This window comes from Oratosquilla oratoria, unplaced genomic scaffold, assembly GCF_046742065.1.
Source record: "Oratosquilla oratoria isolate Oo_2021 unplaced genomic scaffold, ASM4674206v1 SCAFFOLD228, whole genome shotgun sequence".
Taxonomy (NCBI): domain Eukaryota; kingdom Metazoa; phylum Arthropoda; class Malacostraca; order Stomatopoda; family Squillidae; genus Oratosquilla; species Oratosquilla oratoria.
The window spans coordinates 119,503-145,931 of NW_027467580.1; the positions used below are offsets into that span (position 1 = coordinate 119,503).

Here is a 26,429-nt window from a genome sequence, read left to right on the forward strand (position 1 = left end):
AAGATAGGCGGCAGGGACATGATTCTCTCTGATGTTTGACATCAGCAACACTTAAATTCATGAAATGGTGAAACTATTATCAACCCATTATCTGATATCTACTGGTACCCTGAAAAGTGCAGCAACAGTGTATAACATACATCAAAAGAAAGTTCATTAAAAGTACAGGTAGAGAAAACACAAAAAGCCATGAGAGGTTGACTTCACTATGAGAACTTAATACAGTGGAACCACACATCTGGCACTTAACTAGTGAGGGAAAAAAAAATATATATATATATATATATATATATATATATATTGAGACATTCTGACAGGTTGACGTAAGCAGAGTAGGAAACACAGGAGTCTAAGTCTTGAGTTTATTCCTGACTAGTTTCGCAGGTATGCTTTCTCAAAGGAATGGTGTACAAACAGGATGTGGGCATTTTATACATGGGGTGGACCTCACTACCTCCCCGTGTTACCATAGTTCGTGACAAGTGTGAACATTCATTACATATTCATTGCGGCTAATGTAATACTAATGATAAAGTTTAACAAGTAAATATTATGCCAACACTAATAATAACAAAGAAAATATTGATAGTAATTGTAACAATAATAGTCATAATAATAACAATGATGATAAAAATGAAAATTTAAACATTTAATAATAACAATAATAATAATGATAATGAAAAATTAAATATTAAAAATAACAATAATGATAATAGTAATAATAATAATAATAATAGTAATGATAACAATAATAATGTTGAAAATAATATTAAGAAAATAATAACCATGATAAAAAGAAGAGAATAGTAGGGATAATGATCAAAATATGTTCCTCCACTTAGATATTTTCAAGAATTAAAAAGACAGTTAAGAGAAGTAAAGGATGAGAATGAGGAATTAAAGAGGAATAATAAAGAGAATAAGAGTCCATAGCAAAAGATGTAAGTGGTTAGAAAAAAGTCCAAGAGAATAACAGAATTGAATTTAGAGATATAGTGAAACAACAGATGAAAGAACAAACTAAGTACACAGTTATTAAAGTGATGAAAGAGAAGGAAAATATAGTAAGAGACTATATAAAAAGAAATGTATAATTATATTAGGAATGAAAGAGAAACAATCCAAATAGGACTACAGGAGTAAAAGAGAAGGAAAAAGTAAACAAAGTATCAACAGTAGTTCAGGAAGATGAACAAAAAATAGGAAAAGAAATTAAAGAAATATATAGACTAGAGAAATACAATACAGACAAGACCAATTAAGGTTAAATTCAGGTAAAAAATGACAGCAGAGAATATTTTATAAAAAACAGGGAAACTAGCAGAAAGTTATCAGTATAAACAGGTACGGATAAAAAGAGAGATGAATAAAGAGGAAAGAGAGGAAGAGAAAACAAAAGGAATACAAGCTAAGGAAAAAACGAGAACAGAACTAACAGACGAAGAGAAATTCTATTGGAGAGTAGTGGATATGAAAGTGAGGAAATGGTTCATAGTAGGGAAAAATGGAAAAGAAACAGAAAACACGATGGAGGTAGCAGAAAATTAAAAGTGTCTTTCACAACTATAGATGGATTAATAACAGGGATTAATGAAATAAATGATTACCTGAACGAAAAAGAACCAGACATAATGGGAATTGTAGAGACAAAATTGAAAGGTCCATTACCACCCAAAAGTGTAGGACATGGTGCATATAGTTATTGGATTAGGAACAGAGAGGTAAAACAAGGGGGTGGAGTTATGTTTCTGACTAATAAAGATATAAATGTGAGGAATGTTACATATAGAAAGAATAGAGATGATTATGATGGAAATAGAGGACAGGGACAAGAAGAGCAGGAAGTTTGTAGTAAATTATGTGCCTCCTAAAATGGCTTCGTGGAGAGAGAACACAAAATTATGTTACAAGACACAAGGATAACACTAAATAAGATAATGGAAGATGGAGGAAAATAGTTATAATGGGCGACTTTAATTGTAAAGGAATCTGCTGGGAAGAGATGACAGTAAAGGATGGAGACAACCCATGGGGAAATGTACTAGATATGATTATAGAACATACATATATCAAAGGCTTTTTCCCCCTTACAAGGGTGGTAGCCAACAAGAAAAAGGCATAAAAACCATTCCCACCCATTCCACCGCCAATACACTCCACTCCCCTCCACCCTCCCTCTTATCTTGGCACCTCCTGGATGATGGGTCATCCCTGCATCTTGTCCACTGCCCTGGGTCAGAGGCAGTGTCACAAGATACAGCACATCCACAGCAAGGCCACTTCATTAAATCGGCGAACCCCTCCCCGTCCCCTCATGAAGAAAAGGAGAGGACGGTGAGAAATCCCTTTGGGCTGCGTCAAATTTTTCTCACACATACTACTTCACCCCCCATTCCCCCACCCACTCCACCTCATGCATCACAGCATCATCCATATACAACCATTCTCCATTCACCCCTGTCTTCTGTCCTCTCCCATCCTTCCTCAACAGACATTCCCCTCTTCCCTAAAGCCCCTTTTACCCCATCCATCAATCTCATCCTAGGTTGCCCCCTCATGTTCACTCCCTCCACATCTGCCTTCCATACCTCTTTTACTAGTCTTTCTTCACTCATTCTTTCCATGTGTCCAAACAATCCCAATACTCTTTCATCCACCCTATCTCCCAACTCCCTTACCACCCCTGTTCTCCTCCTCATCTCCTTATTTCTCACTCTATCCAGCCTAGTAACCCCTATCATACTTCTCAGACACCTCATCTCAAACACATTCAAACTCCTTCTCTCTTCCTCTATTATGTTCCATGTTTCTGCCCCATACAGTGCTGTTAGCACAATCACTCCTTCATACAATCTCCTCTTAGCATCCATTCCCAAGTGTCTATTCCTCATTACACTTTTTAATCCACCAAGGCATTTACTCGCTTCTCTCAATCTACATTCTGCCTCCACCTCCACCATTTCCTGCCACATTTGCACCCAAGTATCTAAAACTATCAACTTCCTCCAGTCGCTCTCCCTTAATACTCACTTCCAGTCTGCTGCCACTTTCCCCCCTTATACATCTCATCACCTTACTTTTACCCACATTTATCTTCAACTTTCTTTTTTCACACACTCTCCCAAACTGTCACCAACTTCCTCAATCCCTCCTCTGATCCTGCTACAAGCGCAGTGTCATCTGCAAACAACAACTGGCTCACCTCCCACTTTTCTCCATTTTCTTTAAACATCTCCAATCCCTGACCCACCACCCATTTACCTCTCGCACCACCCCATCTCCTAATCCTTTCAATCAAGATTCTCCCATAAGCCTTCCCAACTACACTTAACAAGCTAATCCCTCTGAAACTACTACATTCACACTTGTCCCCTTTTCCTTTGTAAAGTGGAACTATACAGGCACTCCTCCAGTCCTCCAGCACTCTACCCTCTCTCCAGCAAACATTAAATAACCTCACAAGCCAGTCCACCATCACTGTACCTCCTTTTTTTTTTAGACATTCTGCATGGCATCCATCCAGACCAGATGCCTTACCTGTTTTTATCATCTTAACAACTGCCTTCACTTCATCCTTCCTTATTTCTCTTCATTTTCGTCACTCATCACGGTCATTTTCTTAGCATTTCCCACTGCAACTATCTTTCCCTCCCTATCCTTCTTCACATTCAGCAACTCCCTAAAATACTCTGCCCATCTTCCCCTTACTGCCTTCTCTTCCATTATCATCTCTCCATCTACACCTTTTACCTTTTCTTCTCTACTTGATTCCCCTCCTCTTCCTCTCTTAATTTCTTTCCAAAACATCTTTTTATTACTTTCAAAAATTTCTGTCATACTCTTACCCCATTTCACATCTGCTCTCCTGTTTGCCTCCTTTACCTTTTGCTTTACTTCTCTTTTATTTTCTTTGTACCTCTCATGTGACTCCCTCGTCCTATTTTGTAACCAATCTGTGAAAGTTCGCTTCTTCTCTTCTACAACCTTCTTTGTTTTCTCATCCCACCATTCACTACCCTTCCTTCTATTTCCTCCCATCCTTCTTGTTCCACACACCATCTTTGCACACTTTGTGATTACCTCCTTGAACCATCCCCATTCCTCCTCCACTCCTAGCTCTACTCTATCCTTCACTCCCTCCCACTCCTCCTTCAGTTTCTTCTTGTACTCCTTTTCATGTAAAGAGTTTCCTGTAAGCACCTCCCTACCTTTTGTCCTTTTTCTCTTTCCTCCACTCTCAACTTACCTTCCACCAAAAAATGATCTGATTACAAAGGATTACAAAGGCAAAGCATGCCGACAGGAGACCTTTTGATCCATATCTAGGTCGGATGAAAAAAAAAAAAAAAAAAAAAAAAAAAAAAAAAAAATCATATTAATAATAAATTAAAACTATAATAATGTAAATAACAATTAAAATACATAAATAAATGCATTGGTATAGTTGAATAACAAACAAACAGGTAAATAGTAAATGATAATAAATTGACATATAACTAATAATAAATGAAAATCAGACAGACAAATTATAACAAAACAAAAACAAATAATATAACATAAATTATAATAATTACAGCATCTTACTTAGGTATTTATCTAAATGATTCTTAAAGCTTCGAACTGAACTACATTGCACTACCTGTGCAGGAAGTTTATTCCATTCATTAACTACACGGTTGGCAAAGTTGTTTCTACCTACTTCCAAATTGAATCTATTTCCGGACAGTTTGAGACCATTGTTTCTTGTCTGATTCTCATTCAATGTGAAAATTTGGTCACTTTTGATGTTGTCAATTCCCTTTAAAATCTTAAAGACCTGTATCAAGTCACCTCTGAGTCTTCGCTTTTTTAGGGAAAACAGATTCATGTGCTTAAGTTGATTTTCGTATGATTTATTTTTGATATTTGGAATCAGTTTTGTGGCTCGCTGTTGTACTTTTTCCAGTCTGTCAATGTCTTTAATGAGATTCGGTGACCATACGGAAACAGCATATTCCAAATGTGGATGAACTAACGATTTATATAGCTTGTTAATGAGTGATGGACTTTTGAAATCAAAAGATCGTGCAATCAATCCCAGAATCTTATTTGCTTTCTCAGAGGCTGAAATACACTGCTTGGATGATTTGAGGTCGTTACTGATAATTACGCAGAGATCTTTTTCACTATCCACTTTTGTTAACAAATTTCCAAATAACTTGTAATCGTACTTACTGTTATTTTTACCTATGTGCATTACCTTGCATTTACTTGTGTTAAATTTCATTAGCCACTTTTCAGACCATTGCTGTAATTGATCTAAATCTTCTTGAATATCTAATTGGTTTGAGTGATCATTTGCCACTCCGCACAGTTTTGTATCATCAGCAAATTTGGAAACAGTAGATTTTAGTCCATGGTCTATATCATTTATATATACTATGAATAGAAGTGGCCCAAGAACGGAACCCTGAGGAACTCCACTTGCAACACTTTTCCATCCAGAAGTTTTTCCATTTAAAACAACTCTCTGTTTTCGACCTTTCAACCAATTACTAGTCCAACTTAATAGGCTACCACTTATTCCATGCAAAGCTACTTTAGTAAGTAGTCTTTTGTGTGGGACGGTATCAAAAGCTTTTGCAAAGTCTAGATATATTAAATCTATATTGTTTCTTTTGTCATAATTGGAGATAACTGTGTTGTAGAATTCGAGTAAGTTAGTCACGCAAGAACGTTTCCGTCTGAAACCATGTTGGCTATCATTTATCAAACGGTTACTTTCTAAATGATATTCGATAGCATCTCTGATGATAGTTTCCATTATTTTTCCCATGATCGAAGTCAAACTAATAGGCCTATAGTTATTTGGTTTCTTTTTGTCACCTTTTTTGAATATGGGAGTAAGGTTAGCTAGCTTCCATTCTCTTGTGACATCTCCGGATATGATGGATTTCTTGAAAATAATTTCTAATGGAACAACAATCTCATTTTTCATTTCCTTTAAGATTCTTGGATGCCAACCGTCAGGCCCGGGTGTTTTATTAACTTTGAGTTTGTCTATACACCTTTTAATTTTTTCTTTTGTTATATTTACCGTAGTGAGTAAGTTTACCCCAGACTTTTCACAGGTTTCAGTTTGGAATTCACTTTGAGGTGTTTCGTTTACGAATACCGAGCTAAAATAATTGTTTAAGAGATTACACATTCCTTCATTTGAATATTCAAGTTGACCGTCAGCAGATAATAGTGGACCAATGTGATTCCTAACAACCTTTTTATCTCTAATGTAACTATAGAATTCTTTGGGATTCTCTTTGGATTTCTCAGCGATGTTCATTTCGTATTGTCGTTTTCTTTTTCTTATTGTCTTTTTTAAATCTCTCTGTATTGATACATAACTTTCATAGTCATTAGATGCACCCGAGCACTTATATTTCTTATAAGCCTGTCTCTTTTTAGCAATACTTTTTTCAGTTTCTTTGTCGAGCCACTTTGGGCGAGCCTGATTTGGGGGACGTCTGTCCTTAAAGGGAATGTAAGTTTGAATCATCTTAGTGAGCGTATTTTGAAATATTTCCCACATCTGATCTACAGGCCTTTCGTTTAATTTTTCCTCCCAATCTGTAAGCTGAAGCTCCTGACGTAGTTCTATGAACTGAGCTTTACTGAAATCGGGTATTTTAGAAGCACAAGTATCTATTCTAAAATTGTTTAGGAGTTTGAATCTGACTAAGTTGTGATCGCTATTTGCAACAGATTCACCGACTTCTACATCAGTTACCATGCTTTCGCGGCTAGTGATCAATAAATCGAGTAAGTTTCCATATCTTGTGGGCTCTTTTACATGCTGAATTAAGTAATTGTCGCCAAGAAAATCAATCAAGCGACTACCTATATGGCCATGTTCAAGGGTCATCCAATCAATGTCAGTAAAATTGAAATCACCCATTATCAATAAATCCCGGTTGCAGAAACTAGACAGTTCTTGAAATAACAGTTTGTCGTCTGCTAATGATAATGTCTTTGGCCTATATATTACACCTATATTCATTTTTTGTCCATTTGTTTGGGTTAACTCAACCCACAATCTGTCATATGCATCCTGTTTCACTTTCTCTAAAACACAAGCATGAACATTGTTTTTAACGTACAATAGAACACCCCCAACTTTCTTGTGGTTTCTATCCTGATGAAAGTGTTTAAATCCCGCAATATTAAATTCAGCTTCGAACTCTGTACCATTTAACCATGTCTCAGTTATTCCTATCATATCGAGATTTTCGCTTTTGACATACGCCTGTATTTCTTGAAATTTGTTCCTAATACTACGAGCATTAAAGTACATAGTTTTAAGAAACTCGTGATATTCCCCCACTCTCTCCCCTTAGAACATACAATGACGCAATGGATACAAGAGAATACTAGGTATAGAAATGAGGAAGAACCATCGAGACTGGACCTAATAATCACATCAGAACCTAAAATAGTGGACAAGATTGAATATAAGACACCAATAAGTAAAAGTGACCACATATTAGTTGAACTGGAACTAAATAAGGAAAAGTACATGGGAAAAAACAAACAATATAAAAAGGGAAGATTGATGTATGGATAAACAAATTTTGATAAAATAAGAGAATTTTTTAAAAAAGCAGACTGGGAAAGGATATACAAGGAGGAAACAACAGTAGAAGAGAAATGGAACATTTTGACAAAAATTTATAAAGGAGTGGAAAAGTACCGGTATGTTCCAAGACAAAAACAAGAAATAGTATATGTAAAGTGTTGGTACAACAATAGATGTAGTGAGTTAAAAGACAAAAGGGATAAAGCTTGGATAAAATGGAAGAAAGACAAAAGACCTGAAAAATGGAAAATATATACTAGTTATAAAAATCAATATGTACAAATGGGCAGCGAAAAGAGAAAATACAAAAAGGATGTCATAGAAAAATGTAAAGATCAACCAAAACTACTTTACAGATTTGTAAACAACAAACTGAAAGACAAAAAAGAACTACTGAAACTACAACAAGGAGGAGTTGAAAACACAGGAAATAGAATTGGCGAAAATTATGAACAAGCATTTTAAATCAGTGTTTATGAGGGATAACACACAACTTAGAGATGTTGAGTGGGAGGACAAAGTCCCCCCTATGAAAGAGATAGAAGTAACAAGGAAAGAAACAATGAATCACTTGAGTAATCTTGATGTCAGAAAAATGCATGGACCAGATGAAATGGCAAACTGGATTTTGAGAGAATGGAGGAACGAACTAACAGACAAAATACATAGTCTAATAAGCAGGTCATTGAAAGAAGGAAAAGTTCCAGAAGAATGGAAAAGAGCATATATGGTACCAATACATAAAGAAGGAAACAAGGACCGTACTAACTAGAGACAAAAATTTATAAAGGAGTGGAAAAATATGTTCCAAGACAAAAACAAGAAAAAGTATATGTAAAGTGTTGGTACAACAAAAGATGTAGGGAGTTAAAAGACAAAAGGGATAAAGCTTGGATAAAATGGAAAAAAGACAAAAGTTCTGAAAAATTGAAAATATATACTAACTATAGAAATGAATATGTACAAATGTGTAGAGAAGAAAAGAGAAAATACGAAAAAGATGTCATAGAAAAATGTAAAGACCAACCAAATCTATTTTACAGATTTGTAAACAACAAACTCAAAAACAAACAAGAATTAGAGAAACTACGACGAAGAGTTGAATACACAGAGGAAATAGTAATGGCAGAAGTTATGAACAAGCATTTTAAATTGGTGTTTACGAGGGAGAACATACAACTTAGAGATGTCGAGTGGGAGGAGAAAGTCCCCCTATGAAAGAGATAGAAGTAACAAGGAATGAAATAATGAATCACTTGAGTAACCTCGATGTCAGAAAATTGCATGGACCAGATGAGATGCAAACTGGATTTTGAGAGAATGCAGGAATGAACTGACAAAATACATAGTTTAATAAGTAGTTAACTGAAAGAAGGAAAAGTTCCAAAAGATTGGAAAAGAGCAAATATAGTACCAATATATAAAGGGGGAAACAAGGAAGACCCTACTAACTATAGACTTGTCTCTCTTACAGGTATGATAGCTAAACTTTGTGAAAGAATTATCAAAATTAGATGGGTAAGGCATTTGGAAAAAAACAATGTACTAAATCCAATGCAATTTGGATTTAGACAAGGACGATCACGTGTCACAAACTTAATATGTTTCTATTCAAGGCTAATAGATTTAATACAAGAGATGGATGGGCTGATTGTGCATTTCTAGACCTGAAAAAAGCTTTTGATAAGGTGCCACATAAGAAATTGCTAAATAAATTAGAAACTGCAGGAGGAATACAGGGCAAACTGCTGAAGTGGATGGAAGACTTCTTGCATGAAAGAAAAATGAGAGTGGTGATGAGAGACAAACACTCTAATTAGGATGAAGTGATTAGTAGAGTTCCACAAGGAATAGTAATGGCCTCAATAATGTTTGCTATATATATCAATGATATGGATAAAGGAATTGAAAGTTATATGAGCTTCTTTGCAGATGATGCAAAATTTTTGAAAAAAGTGAACACTGTAGAAGATTGTGAGTATGGGAATGGAGTAGGAAGTGGGAGATGGAATTCAATATTAAGAAGTGTAGAATAATGGAATTTGGAAGAAGCAAAAAAAGAATAGTGGGATCATATCAATTGGGAGAGGAAGAAATTAAAAAAGTAGAAAATGAGAAGGACCTGGGAGTCATTATTATGAATAATATGTCCCCTGAGAAACATAAACAAGATTTTTGGAAAAACTTATAATTTAATAAGATCAAAGTGGCATTGGAGTATGCAGCGACAACATGGTCACCAAGTACAAAAAAATGTATAACAAAACTTGAACGAATACAAAGAGCAACTACGAAATTGGCACCAACACTCTCAGAACTACCATATGAGGAGAGACTGTCAAAACTTGAGCTACAAACATTAGAGCAAAGAAGAGAGAGAGGAGACTTGATAACTATTTATAGAATCATGAAAAGCATAGATTATTGACAGAGAGGATCTAATAAAATGGGATAGTAGAGATACAAGTGGACACGGAAAGAAAATCAAGAAAGACAGTTATAGAAGATACCTGAAAAAGAACAGCTTTCCCCACAGGGTAATAAACGTTTGGAACAAGTTATATGAAAATGTGGTGTGTACAAAATCGATACACAAATTTAAAAAATCTAGATAAAACGAGATATGAAGATGGGACACCATGAACATACCTCGCCTTCCCGTAAAATACAACCAGGTAAATACACACACACACACACGTCGGTCGAAGTGACAGCGAAGTTTGGAATTCCAGAAAAAATTAAAGTTTCATTGATCTCAACAAGGGAGTAACTTTGTTGTATTTGAAGGGAAAGGGAAATCTTGTGGTGTTGTGGGAAGGTGAAGAAAAAGGAGAGGGATTACTGATGAAAATAGAAGGAAATGAGGAAGGGGACGAAAGGGCCCCAGATGTTAGAAGGGGTGTAAACAAAAGGAGTGCAGAACACACTGATGAGTGAGAACAAGGAAGCAGAGGTGTCAAAAGCAGAAATATGGATAATAGCAGCTCAATGGAAAGAGAAGATAACTGCTTCTATGGATTTATTGAGGGAGGAGGTGACAACCTCCCCCAACTAGTAAATCTTGAGTAACTAAAAAAATTAAGGAAGCATGGGAGGTTAGGTATAATCAATTAACACTAGTTACCCAAAGAGTTAATAAACTGGAAGAACTAAATAAGGAGAATCAAAACCTACCTAAAGAAATAGAAGAATTAAAAAGACAATTAAAAGAAGTAAAAGACGAGAATGAGGACCTAAAGAATAATAAAGAGAATAAAGAGTCCATAACAAAAGAAGCACATGGTTGGAGAAACGTCCAAGAGAACAACAAAATTGTATTTAGAGATATAGTGACACAACAGATGAAAGAACAAACTAAGGAAACAGTTATTAAAGTGATGATAGAGAAGGAAAATATAGTAAGAGACTTAGTGGACAAAAAGAAATGTATAATTATATTAGGGATGGAAGACAAGCATAATCCAAATAGGACTACAAGAGTAAAAGTGGAGAAGGAAAAGGTAAACAAGATATCAGAAGTAGTTCAAGACGATGAACAAGAAACAGAAAGAAATTGAAGAAATATATAGAATAAGGAAATACAATACAGATAAGACCAGACCAATTAAGGTTAAATTCAGGTCACAAACAACAGCAGAGAATATCTTAGCAAAAACAGGGAAACTAACAGAAAGTGATCAGTATAAACAGGTATGGATAAAAAGAGAAATGAATAAACAGGAGAGGATGAGAAAACAAAAAGACTAGAAGCTAAGGGAAAAAACGAGAAAAGAAGTCAGAAAAAGAGAAATTCTATTGGAGAGTAGTGGATATGAAAGTGAGGAAATGGTTCACAGCAGAGAAAAATGGAAGGGAAACAGAAAACACGATGGAAGTAGCAGAAAATTAAAAAAGTCTTACACAAATATATGGCTTAATAACAGTCTTGAACGAACTGAATAATTACATACATACATATACCAAGGCTTCTTCCCCCTTACATGGGAGGTAGCCAAAAAGGAAAAGGCATAAAATCATTCCCACCCAATCTATCCCTGAATACACTCCACACCCATCCACCCTCCCTCTTATCTTAGCACCTCCTGGATGATGGGTCATCCCTGCACCTTGTCCACTGCCCTGGGTCAGAAGCAGTGTCGCAAGACACAGCACATCCACAGCAAGGCCGCTTCATTAAATCGGCGACCTCCCCTCTCCGTCCCCCCATGCATAAAAGACGGGGAGAAATCCCTTCGGGGTGCGTCAAATTTTGCTCACACATACTACCTCACCCCTTATCCCCCTGCCTATTCCACCTCATGCATCACATCATCATCCATATACAACCATTCTCCATTCACCCCTGTCATCTGTCCTCTCCCATCCTTCCTCAACAGACATACCCTTCTTCCCCAAAGCCGCCTTCACCCCATCCATCCACCTCATCCTAGGATGTCCCCTCATGTTCACTCCCTCCACATCTGCCTTCCATACCTCTTTTACTAATCTTTCTTCACTCATTCTTTCCATGTGTCCAAACCATCCTAATACTCTTTCATCAACCTTATCTCCCATCTCCCTTTCCATCCCTGTTCTCCTCCTCACCTCCTCATTTCTCACTCTATCTAGCCTAGTAACCCCCATCATACTTCTCAGACATCTCATCTCAAACATATTCAAACTCCTTCTCTCTTCCTCTCTTATGTTCTATGTTTCTGCCCCATACAGTGCTGTTGGCACAATCACTCCTTCATACAGTCTCCTCTTAGCATCCATTCCCCAATGTCTATTCCTCATTACACTTTTTAACCCACCAAGGCATTTACTCGCTTCTCTCAATCTACATTCTACCTCCCCCTCCACTCCACATTTTCCTGCCACATTTGCACCCAAGTTTCTAAAACTATCCACTTCCTCCAGTCACTCTCCCTTAATGCTCACTTCCAGTCTGCTGCCACTTTCACCCTTTGTACATCTCATCACCTTACTTTTACCCACATTTATCTTCAGCTTTTTTCTATCACACACTCTCCCAAACTCTGTAATCAACTTCCTCAATCCCTCCTCTGATCCTGCCACAAGTGCAGTGTCGTCCGCAAACAACAGCTGGCTCACCTCACACTTTTCTCCATTTTCTTTAACCATCTCCAATCCCTGACCCACCACCCTTGCATTTACCTCCCGCACTACCCCATCCATGTACAAGTTGAACAGTCAGGGCGACATAACGCATGCCTGACGAAGTCCCACCTTTACCTCGAACCACTCACTCTCTCCATTTCTAATCCTGACACAAGCTCTACTACTCTCATAAAAACTCTTGACAACTCCTAGAAGCTTTCCTCCTATCCCGTATATCCGCATAACCTCCCACAGTGCCTTTCTGTCTACCCTGTCGTAAGCCTTTTCCAGATCCATAAAAGCCAAAAAAAAAACATCCTTCCCCTTTCTTATAGCTTTCTCACATATCTGTCTTACCACAAAAATCTGATCTACACAACCTCTACCCATCCTAAATCCACACTGTTCCTCACCAATTACTCCCTCTGTTCCTCTTCTAATCCTCTCAATCAAGATCCTCCCATAAGCCTTCCCAACTACACTTAACAAGCTAATCCCTCTTAAACTACTGCATTCACAATTGTCCTCCAGTACTCTACCCTCTCTCCAGCAAATATTAAATAACCTCACCAGCCAGTCCACCATCATTGTACCTCCTTTTTTTAGACATTCTGCATGGCATCCATCCAGACCAGGTGCCTTACCTGCTTTCATTATCTTAACAACTGCCTTCACTTCATCCTTATTTCTCCTCCATTTTCCTCACTCATCACGGTCATTTTCTTAGCATTTCCCACTACAGCTATCTTTCCCTCCCTATCCTCCTTCACATTTAGCAACTCCCTAAAATATTCTGCCCCTCTTCCCCTTACTGCCTTCTCTTCCATTATCATCTCTCCATCTGCACCTTCTACCTTTTCTTCTCTACTTGATTTGCCTCCTCTTCCTCTCTTAATTTCTTTCCAAATTTTTTTTATTACTTTCACAATTTTCTGTCATACTCTTACCCCATTTCACATCTGCTCTTCTCTTTGTCTCCTTTACCTTTTGCTTTACTTCTCTTTTATTTTCTTTGTACCTCTCATATGACTCCCTCATCCTATTTTGTAACCAATCTGTGAAAGCTCGCTTCTTCTTTTCTACAACCTTCTTTATTTCCTCATCCCACCATTCACTACCCTTCCTTCTATTTCCTCCTGTTCTTCTTGTTTCACACACCATCTTTGCATACTTTGTGACTCCCTCCTTGAACCATCCCCATTCCTCCTCCATTCCTAGCTCTACTCTATCCTTCACTCCCTCCCACTCCTCCCTCAGCTTCTTCTTGTACTCCTTCTCCTTTTCATTTTTTGGTGGAAGGTAAGTTGAGAGTGGAGGACAGATGGAGAAAGAGGAAAAGAACAAAAGGTAGGGAGGTGCTTAGAGTGAACTGAATAATTACCTGAAGGAAAAAGAACCGGACATAATGGGAATTATAGAGACAAAATTGAAAGGTCCACTACCACCCAACAGTGTAGGACATGGTGCATATAATTATTGGATTAGAAACAGAGAGATAAAACAAGGGGGTGGAGTTATGTTCCTGACTAAGAAGGATACAAATGTGAGGAATGTCACATATGGAAAGAATAGAGTAGAGGTGATTATGATGGAAATGGAGGACAGGAATGGGAAGAGCAGGAAGTTTGTAGTAAATTATGTGCCTCCTAAAATGGCTTTGTGGGAAGAGAGAGAACACAAAAATATTTTAGGAGACACAAGGATAACACTAAATAAGATAATGGAACATGGAAGAATAGTTATAATGGGTGACTTTAATTGTAAAGAAATCTGCTGGGAAGAGATGACAGTGAAGGGTGGAGATGACCTATGGGGAAATGTACTACTTGATATGATTATAGAACATACAATGATGCACTGGATACGAGAGAATACTAGGTATAGAAATGAGGAAGAACTATCGAGATTGGACCTAATAATCACATCAGAACCTGAAATAGCAGACAAGATTGAATATAAGACACCAATAAGTAAAAGTGAATATATATTGGTTGAACTGGAACTAAATGAGGAAAAATACATGGAAAAAATGAACAATATAGAAAGGGAAGATTGGTGTATGGATAAACAAATTTTGATAAAATAAGAGAATTCTTTCAAAAAGTAGACTGGGAAAGGATACACAAGGAGGAAACAACAGTAGAAGAAAAATGGACTATTTTGACAAAAATTTATAGAGTGGAAAAGTATGTTCCAAGACAAAAACAAGAAAAAGGATATGTAAAGTGTTGGTATAACAAAAGATGTAGGGAGTTGAAAGACAAAAGGGATAAAGCTTGGATAAAATGGAAAAAAGACAAAAGACCTGAAAAATGGAAATATATACTAATTATAGAAATGAATGTGTACAAATGTGTAGAGAAGAAAAGAGAAAATACAAAGATATCATAGAAAAATGCAAAGACCAACCAAAACTATTTTACAGATTTGTAAACAACAAACTCAAAAACAAACAAGAATTAGAGAAATTACAACAAGGAGTTGAATACAAAGGAAATAGAAATGGCAGAAGTTATGAACAAGCATTTTAAATTGGTGTTTACTAGGGAGAACATACAACTTAGAGATGTCGAGTGGGAGGAGAAAGTCCCCCTATGAAAGAGATTGAAGTAACAAGGAATGAAATAATGAATCACTTGAGTAACCTCGATGTCAGAAAATCACATGGACCAGATGAAATGGGAAACTGGATTTTGAGAGAGTACAGGAATGAACTAACGGACAAAATACATAGTCTAATAAGTAGTTAACTGAAAGAAGGAAAAGTTCCAAAAGATTGGAAAAGAGCAAATATAGTACCAATATATAAAGGGGGAAACAAGGAAGACCCTACTAACTATAGACCAGTCTCTCTTACAGGTATGATAGCTAAACTTTGTGAAAGAATTATCAAAATTAGATGGGTAAGGCATTTGGAAAAAAACAATGTACTAAATCCAAGGCAATTTGGATTTAGACAAGGACAATCATGTGTCACAAACTTAATATGTTTCTATTCAAGGCTATTAGATGTAATACACGAAAGAGATGGATGGGCTGATTGTGCATTTCTAGACCTGAAAAAAGCTTTTGATAAGGTGCCACATAAGAAATTGTTAAATAAATTAGAAACTGCAGGAGGAATACTGGGCAAACTACTGAAGTGGATGAAAGACTTCTTGCATGAAAGAAAAATGAGAATGGTGATAAGAGACACTCTAATTGGGATGAAGTGATTGGTGGAGTTCCACAAGGAACAGTTCTGGCCCCAATAATGTTTGCTATATACATTAATAATATGGATAAAGGAATTGAAAGTTATATGAGCTTCTTTGTGGACGATGCAAAATTGTTGAAAAAAGTGAACACTGTAGAAGATTGTGAATCATTACAGAGTGATCTCAATAAAGTATGGGAATGGAGTAGGAAATGGGAGATGGAATTCAATATTAAGAAGTGTAGTATAATGGATTTTGGAAGAAGCAAAAAAAGAATAGTGGAATCATATAAATTGGGAGAAGAAGAAATTAAAAAAGTAGAAAATGAGAAGGACCTGGGAGTTATTATTATGAATAATATGTCCCCTGAGAAACATATAAACAAGATTTTTGGAGAAACTTATAATCTAATAAGAACAATCAAAGTGGCATTTACATACCTGGACAATGAAATGGTGAAGAAAATACTGGTCACTTTGATATGACCAAGATTGGAGTATGCAGCAATGTTAAGTCACCAAGTGCAAAAAAATGTATAACAAAACTTGAAAGATTACAAGGAGCAATTACGAAATTGGCACCAACACTCTCAGAGCTATCATATAAAGAGAGACTAGCAAAACTTGAGCTTGTAGAGCAAAGAAGAGAGAGAGGAGACTTCATAACTATTTATAGAATCACGAAAGGCATGAAAACTATTGATAGAGAAGATCTAATAAAATGGGATAGTAGAGATACAAGTGGACACGGAAAGAAAATCAAGAAAGACGGTTATAGAAGAGACCTGAAAAAGAACAGCTTTCCCCACAGGGTAATGGATGTTTGGAACAAATGAGATGAGAATGTGGTGTGTGCAAAAACATACATACATACATATACCAAGGCTTTTTCCCCCTTCCAAGGGAGGTAGCCAAAAAGGGAAAGGCATAAAAACACTCCCACCCATTTCATCCCCAAATACACTCCACACCCCTCCTACCCTTCCTCTCATCTGAGCACCTCCTGGATGACGGGTCATCCCTGCACCCCGCCCACCGCCCTGGGTCAGAAGCAGTGTCGCAAGACACAGTACATCCACAGCAAGGCCGCTTCATTCAATCGGCGACCCCCCCTCTCCGTCCCCCTTTGCATATAAGGAGAGGACGGGGAGAAATCCCTTCGGGCTGCGTCAAAATTTACTCACACATACTACCCCACCCCCCACCCCCCCGCCCATTCCTCCTCATGCAGTCACAACATCATCCATATACAACCATTCTCCACTCACCTCTGTCTTCCGTCCTCTCCCTTCCTTCCTCAACAGACACTCCCCTCTTCCCCAAAGCCCCCTTCACCCCATCCATCCACCTCATCCTAGGACATCCCCTCATGTTCACTCCCTCCACATCTGCCTTCCATACCTCTTTTACTAGTCTTTCCTCACTCATTCTTTCCATGTGTCCAAACCATCCTAATATTCTTTCATCAACCCTCTCTCCCAAATCCTTTTTCACCCCTGTTCTCCTCCTCACCTCCTCATTTCTCACTCTATCTAGCCTAGTAACCCCCGCCATACTTCTCAGACACCTCATCTCAAACACATTCAAACTCCTTCTCTCTTCTTCTCTTATGTTCCACGTTTCTGCCCCATACAGTGCTGTTGGCACAATCACTCCTTCATACAGTCTCCTCTTCGCATCCATTCCCAAATGTCTATTTCTCATTACACTCTTGTAATGCAAAAACAATACACGAAAATAAAAACAGTCTAGATAAAATGAGATATGAAGATGGGACACCACGAGCATAGCTTCCCTTCCTGTAAAATACAACTAGGTAAATACATACATACATACATATATATATATATATATATATATATATATAATTAATAAAACATGAAATCCCCATATGAAAAACTTAAAATGATAAGAAAATATCAGTACTTCCTGAGGTCATTAATGTCATATCAGATACATAACACTCACTGTATCATCACTATCAGTGTGGTTTAAAAATAAATGTAATTACAACACAATGGGATGAACTTCCCCAAACATGATGGCCTGGCAATCAAAGACTGAGATTCATATTATTAAATGCAATGATTTGGTCAGCAACACTGAAATGGGGTAGCAATTGATTGGTGGGACCATACATAAAATCACCATAGAATACATGAAATACATAGTTCCACTGTATAGAAAAATAAAAACACTGAGCCTAATAATGTATGAAGAGCAAGGAGAGACAGTGATATGACCACACTACATCAGTAAAACATGCGAGACAATTTATGTTTAACATTTAGCTCATGAACAAAGGAGCATAAATGTTACATGCATTAAAGGAGTAAAAAAATCAAGCCTATAAAAATCAAGTACTGTAAATATACAGAATAGTTGATGGAACATACTGCCAGAGTAAGTGGCGAATGCTCCAATTTGATCAAATTTTTTGGTAAAGTAATGGTTACAATAATTGTTGCCTCAAATTTTACTGACTGGAAAACCTGTATCCTCACAGTAGCTGGATAGTCCTTGGGTGCTCCCACAGATGTACCCAAACTGCTTCATTACATGGGACCTCCCCTAACCCTTATTCACTCCAGAAAATACAAAGTAGACCACATATTTTAATTTATTCACAACCATTCTCAACTCACACCTATCTCTTGTCCTCTCCCTTCCCTGGTTGAGAGACATTCCTCTCTCACCCCATCCATCCACTTCATTCTTGGTTTCTTATCAAAATACTCTGTCCACCTGTGCTTTCAACATTTTTTTTTTTTTCACTCAGTCTTTCCATATGCTCAAACCATCCAAGTATTCTTGGATCAATCCTAATTGCCAACTCTCTTTCCATCCCTGCTCTCCATCTCTATCCATTTGCTTACCCTCATCATACTTCTTAAACACTTCATCTCAAATATGTTTAGCCTCTTCCTTTCTGTCTCCCTCGGATTTCAAGTTTTTCATCCATAGTGTTGTGGGCACAATCACTATCTCATATAAAGGATTACAAAGGAGGAGCATGCCAACAGGAGACCTTTTGGTCCATAACTAGATCAGAAAAAAGGATAATAAAGATAAATAAATAAAAATTATGATATAATAATAAATAAGTAAATAAATAAATAAATAAATAGGTAAAGTTAAATAATAATAAACAAACAGGTAAATAGAAAATAATAATAATAAATTGCCAGACAAATAATAATAAATGAAAATCAAGGCAATAATAATAAACAGACAAATAACAACAAAACAAATAAATACATACATATACCAAGGCTTTTTCCCCCTTACAAGGGGGGTAGCCAAAAAGAAAAAGGCACAAAATCAATCCCACCCATTCCACCCCTGCATACACTCCACACCCCTCCACCCTCCCTCTTATCTTAGCACCTCCTGAATGACGGGTCATCCCTGCACCTTGTCTACTGCCCTGGGTCAGAAGCAGTGTCGCAAGACACAGCACATCCACAGCAAGGCCGCTTCATTAAATCGGCGACCCCCCATTGCATAAAGTGAGAGGACGGGGAGAAATCCCTTCGGGGTGCGTCAAATTTTGCTCACACATACTACCTCACCCCCCATCCACCCGCCCATTCCACCTCATGCTATCACATCATCATCCATAAAACCATTCTCCATTCACCCCTGTCTTCTGTCCTCTCCCGTCCTTCCTCAACAGACATTCCCCTCTTCCCCAAAGCCCCCTTCACCCCATCCATCCATCTCATCCTAGGATGTCCCCTCATGTTCACTCCCCCCACATCTGCCTTCCACACCTCTTGTACTAGTCTTTCTTCACTCATTCTTTCCATGTGTCCAAACCATCCTAATATTCTTTCATCAACCCTATCTCCCAGCTCCCTTTCCACCCCTGTTCTCCTCCTCACCTCCTCATTTCTCACTCTATCTAGCCTAGTAACCCCCATCATACTTCTCAGACACCTCATCTCAAACACATTCAAACTCCTTCTCTCTTCTTCTCTTATGTTCCACGTTTCTGCCCCATACAGTGCTGTTGGCATAATCACTCCTTCATACAGTCTCCTCTTAGCATCCATTCCCAAATGTCTATTCCTCATTACACTCTTTAATCCACCAAGGCATTTACTCGCTTCTCTCAATCTACATTCTACCTCCACTTTCACTCCACCTTTCCCTGCCACATTTGCACCCAAGTATCTAAAACTATCCACTTCCTCCAGTCGCTCTCCCTTAATGCTCACTTCCAGTCTACTGCCACTTTCACCCCTTGTACATCTCATCACCTTACTTTTACCCACATTTATCTTTAGCTTTCTTCTATCACATACTCTCCCAAACTCTGCCACCAACTTCCTCAATCCCTCCTCCGATCCTGCCACAAGCGCAGTGTCGTCCGCAAACAACAGCTGGCTCACCTCACACTTTTCTCCATTTTCTTTAACCATTTCCAATCCCTTGCCCACTACCCTTGCATTTACCTCTCGCACCACCCATCCATGTATAAGTTGAACAGCCAGGGTGACATAACGCATCCTTGACGAAGTCCCACCTTTACCTCGAACCACTCACTCTCTCCATTTCCAATCCTGACACAAGCTCTACTATTCTCATAAAAACTCTTGACAGCTCCCAGAAGCTTTCCTCCTATCCCATATATCTGCATAACCTCCCACAGTGCCTTCCTGTCTACCCTATCATAAGCCTTTTCCAGATCCATAAAAGCCCAAAAAACATCCTTCCCCTTTCCTATAGCTTTCTCACATATCTGTCTTACCAACCAATAAATACTATAAAATAAACGGCAGGTATTACAGCATCTTGCTTAGATGTTTATCTAAGCAAATATTAAAGTTCAAACTGAACTACATTGCACTGCCTCTGCAGGAAATTTATTCCATTCATTAAATACACTGTTGGTGAAGTTGTTTCTACCCACTTCCAAATTTTAAATCTATTTCCTGACAGTTTGAGACCATTATTTCTTGTCAGATTCTCAGTTTTCTATTTGTGTTCATCCCCAGATACCCATTTCTCAATTCAAGAGACCAATGTCTGATGTATTTTGGAGGCAACAAACAAAAATACAGACCCAGAGTAAACTTCTGATTTTGCCTATTATACAATCATGGCATATCAAGAACCCATATTTACCGTATTTTTCGGACCATAAGGCGCTTCGTACCATAAGGCGCACCCGTAATTTGCTATTCCCCATCCTTACATAAGGCGCACCTGGTCTCGTCATCGGATAATCATGCATATGTGAGTGCATTCAGAACTGAACATTTTCGTTGTTGAATGAGAAAAATCGGTTGGGATTTAGCAAAATTACAAATATATATATATATATATATATATATTTTTTTTTGGTCAGTGAAATCAGACCACCTTGATACCCCCCCCCCCCCCCCAAAAAAAAAAAAAAAAAAAAAAAAAAAAAAAAAAAAAAAAAACACGTTAAGGGAATTGTGGGGAATAAAATCAACATTAGCAGTTTTATTCCCGGAATTCTCTATTCACTTAAAAACACAAGATTACAAATGAAGGTAAATTTTTAGTTTCGAACATGGGCGCAATATAGCAATAGAAAATTAATTATTGATTTTGTAAATTATAATGTATCAACGTAATATGCAATTTTGTGAGCAGAAAAAAAAAAAGGTGCTAAAACAGATTTCGTAAGTAACGAAGTCATGTCGGAAGAATGGTACGCCATGTTTGTTATGATAGATGCCGACGTCGAAGAAATGAAAGGATGATAAATTCGTCTAACCTAAACTAACCTGCGTTTAATAAATCATTACCTGCAAATTAAATGTCATCCGGCTCGTCCTCGTTGTGAGAGACGTTGGCGGGCTTTTCAACCACTCTCTCAGCTCGCGGGGTATACAAAGTTCTTGCAGCTTGAAGGAATGCATGAATCTCCACTCCATAACATTCCTTCAAGAAAATGTACCTGGCGATGTACTATCGGAAGTACCGAGGCCGTCAATTGACAGACGACAAGATGGCGTCCCGATCCTATGCTACCGACTTCGTTCATTAGCATATTTGCTTGTAGCAAGGTATTTTTTATTTTCATTTCCGCCCACAAAATTGCATATTACGTTGATACATTTTAATTTACAAAATTAATAATTAATTTTCTATTGCTATATTGCGCCCATGGTCGAAACTAAAAAAATACCTAAATAACTACAGTCTGAGTGGAGCGAGACTAGACCATTGCAAAATGGCTGTCTGTGTTATGGACACTATTATGTCATAGCCATGATAGCGTAAATGAATGCGGTGGCATGGACTTGAAAACTGTCTAAGTTTTCGCAATTTTCTTGTCAAGATACATGCATCTTGGTTATAACTTGGTTGTAACTTTTACTAGGCCTATGCACTGTCGCCGTTGGCAGGCTAGCTACGAAACGTGTCAAAATAGTACGTCACTGTCCGAGGCATTTTTTTGCACTGAAGCCACACATAAGGCGCACCACCCGATTTTGGCCAACTTTAAGGATTTTGCCCGCGCCTTATGGTCCGAAAAATACGGTACTATCTTTTGTAAGTCTGGTATCGATTTACAGTAAATATATTGAATTCATCATACTTATCAGACTGATGTTACCCTCCCTTTCTGTCTATTTAATCAAGGGACTAAAACTCTCCACTTCAAGCCTCTCACTCTTTAAACTCATCTCTAACCCAATGCTACCCTCAGTCATTATACATATAATCATCTTTAGCTCACATCTACTTTCAGCTTCCTCCTTTCATATATCAATTCCAAACTTTACCACCAACTGCTTCAGTTTATCCTCTAAGCCGGGGGTCGGCAACCCGCGGCTCTTTAGCGCTGCCCTAGTGGCTCCCTGGAGCTTTTTCAAAAATGTTTGAAAATGGAAAAAGATGGGGGAGGGAAATATATTTTTTGTTTTAATATGGTTTCTGTAGGAGGACAAACATGACACAAACATTCTTAACGTTTTCCAATGCTGTAAAAATGTGTAGAATAAATATTAAATTTCAACATTTCTGTCAACGAAGATTTGCGTCATAGCCTTATATAAGGCTTTTAATTTTTTGCGGCTCCAGACATATTTGTTTTTTGTTTTTTTGGTCCAATATGGCTCTTTCAACATTTTGGGTTGCCGATCCCTGCTCTAAGCTATATGTGCAGTGTTATTCACAAACATCAACCAACTCACCTACTACTTCCCTCCACTCTTACTAGCTACAAACCTCTGCCCAGCACCCTCATATTTATCTCCCATATCATTCCATTAATATAAACACTGAACAAACAAGGTGACATTACATAATCCTAATGTGGCCTCACTTTCACCTGAAAGCATTCACTCTCTCCATTCCTTACCTTCACACAAGCTCATCTACTCACATAAAAACTTTTCTATTTATGTCTATATACCAAGAGCTTTTTCTCCCTTATCCCCTTCCATACGGTGCCGCACACGTAGGCGTCATGGACTTAGATCTCGGTGGCAGCAGCCAATGCCAGCCGTACGACGTGTCGTAATAATAATCGCATCATAAAATATAGTCACCGCTTATATCGATCGTTCTCTCTTCACCCGTGAATTTTGATAACCATAGAAAATGCGATTACAAAAGAATTAGAAAGAATGTCATTATGGAGGGGCGACTACAATAAATATAATCAAGACGCCGATATGGCAGCCTCGCGAATACACTCGCTCCCCATGACGCCTACGTGTGCGGCCCCGTATGGAAGGGGTTATAAGGGAGGTAGCTAACTCAGAGGCACATACCTATTCCCTCCCATTTCACTCCCTTCCACCACTATTTTCACCCCTCCCATCTCAGCTCCTCATGGATGATGGGTCATCTCTGTATCCACCAACTGCCCTGGGTCAAACGTAATGCAGCAAGACACAGTACATCCACAACAAGGCCGCTCCACTTAATTGGTGACCCCCCCCCCTCTCTGACCCCTATCCCACACATCTGCAACATATCCCATACCACCTGTCAACCTTGTCATACATTTTATCCAAATCCATAAAAATACAAAAGACATCCTTACCCTTTCCCAAAAACTTCTTACAAATCTGCCTTACTATAAAATTATATCTAAACACCCTCTTCCTTTTCTACATCCACACTGCTCTTCCCTAGTTACTCTCTCTTTTCCCTCCAATTCCCTCAGATGTAACCACTACACCAGGGGTTCCCAAAGTGGTTGATATTGACCCCCAGGGGTCGATGAGACTATTCAAGAGGTCAACAAATAGCCAAGGGGTTGAAAGGGGGTCAATAGATTGCTAGGGGGTCTAAAGGGCTCAGTTAATTACTATGGGGTCAAAAGGTAGTCTTTAAAATTAAATGGTTAGCATGAAATTATCCTGTTCTCTTCCTGTACTGAAAGAGTGAGAATAATCAACCAACCAATACCTAAACTTAAAGAAAAACCATGTCAATTCACTCTGAGTCGAAAATCCTCCCCATTCTGTGCATGTAGGGAGAATCTCACATATACACAACCACATCATGAATGAACATCAATATGATGAGCTTGTGTAATATTACTGGCTTGAATATTACTTATAGTAATATAATAAAGAATATATAATATCACTCTTAAAGCCATTGGTAAATCATAAATATTTATTTTAAAACACTTATGTTTATGTATATGCGAAAGTGTCTGCATCATTATTGGAATGCTGTCACCTTGATGATTGTTGCCATGTAGCCCTTTTATAATGGATCAAAATGAGAGAAAGTAAAATCCAAGGATACTAACAAATAGTTATAATTGTTTACTACACATGGTGGGCATATGCTCACACAGACAGATATTTATTTTATAAAATATTCAATAAAATAGTTATAATTATAATAGCAGAGGAGCAAACTGAGCATGGAAGAACGTGGAGGACATACGACTAAAACTTACTAATCTACAACCTAATATAAAAGCCCTTGTTGATGCCCATCAGGCACATCCTTCTCATTAATGTTGTCCATAAATTGTTCATATTTTTTTTTCAGAAAAAAGGGTTGTCATATTAAGATAAATTGAATTATTATGCCATATAGCAATTACCATACTTGAAAAAAATAAATAATAATAAATAAAAAATAAAATAAAATAAATAAAAAATAAATAAATAAATAAATGCAAATTGCCACAAACACGAAAACTGTGACAATGGTACTTTTGAATTACCATAAGTGATTTATGAGACCAAATAGTTATAATCATAATAGCAGAGGAGCAAACTGAGCATGGAAGAACATGGAGACATACGACTAAAACTTACTAATCTACAACCCAATATAAAAGCCCTTGTTGATGCCCATCAGGCACATCCTTCTCATTAATGTTGTCCATAAATTGTCCATATTTTTTCAGAAAAATGGATGTTATATTAAGATAAATAAATTGTATTATTATGCCAAATAGCAATTACCATACTTGAAAAAAAAAAATAATAAATAAATAAATAAATAAATGAAAAAAAAAAAAAATAATAATAATAAATAAATAAACAAATGCAAATTGCCACAAACACGAAAACTGTGACAATGGTACTTTTGAATTACCTTAAGTGATTTATGAGACCAAAGAAGAACTACAGTAAAGAATTTAAACAATAATATCAACAACAAAAATGATAATAATCATAATGATGATGATAACAATATTGATAACTAAAATTATAATAATATCAATAATATAGTAATAATAGTAATAATAATAATAATAAGGATAATGATAACTATAATAATAATAATAATATTACTAGCATTAATAACAACAATACCAATAATAATAATAAACTGACATAATTCGTGAATTAATAGTTTGGGGGTCTATAGAAAATCTTAAACTTTACTAGGGGTTTGATGAGTTGAAAAGTTTGGGAAACCCTGCACTACACAGACGACACAGCATTAAATACGACACTGTGCTACACTCAATCTTTCTAGAAAGCAACACAAAAGATCTTCATTGAGTGACTTATGGGCTGAACTAGTGGTTATGGAGTTTCCTGGGAGCCACAGATCTGCAAAAGAGAGCCAGAGCAAGTGATTGATTGACTAACCAAAAGAACAAGGGGAAACGGGCTTAAACAACATAACCCTAAGAAAACCATTATGTTCAGAAGAATGTTCCTAAATAGAATAACAATAGAAAGGTTGAATAAATTACCACCACAAGAGAGATAGGATACAACAAGTATGACTTCACTGTAAAACATGTCTAAGCAGAAATGCCAAAGTGCAAAGAGAATATCTTAAGCATTCAAAAGTTCACAGAAACTATGCTTTAAGTTTTTTAAGTAACAACTAGAAAAAAGAGCAATAAATTCTTAATAAGAGTATAATAATGCTGATACTTTAAAACTGATAACAACTACATGGCAAAAAAGACCCAATGCTAAAACTATAAGTACATACCTGAATCAATTTGTCACCCTTAGAAACATCTAAGTGAAGGCCTACTGGGGGTTTACCCGCCCTGTAATAGAAAAAAAAAAAAAAAAAAAAAAAAAAAAAAAAAATTAA

The 26,429-nt window shown here is 37.2% G+C and overlaps 1 protein-coding gene across 2 annotated transcripts in view; it reads right to left on the reverse strand.

The window, feature by feature from the left end:
* Positions 1-26,429, reverse strand: part of NiPp1 (nuclear inhibitor of protein phosphatase 1) — a gene marked incomplete at its 3' end in the record, with an annotated part of 154,963 nt that overhangs the window by 116,749 nt on the left and 11,785 nt on the right. The window contains 1 exon segment of one of the 2 annotated variants that reach the window (XM_076181322.1): positions 26,322-26,382. Coding sequence (XP_076037437.1) covers positions 26,322-26,382 — 61 coding nt within the window. 2 annotated transcript variants of the gene reach the window in all.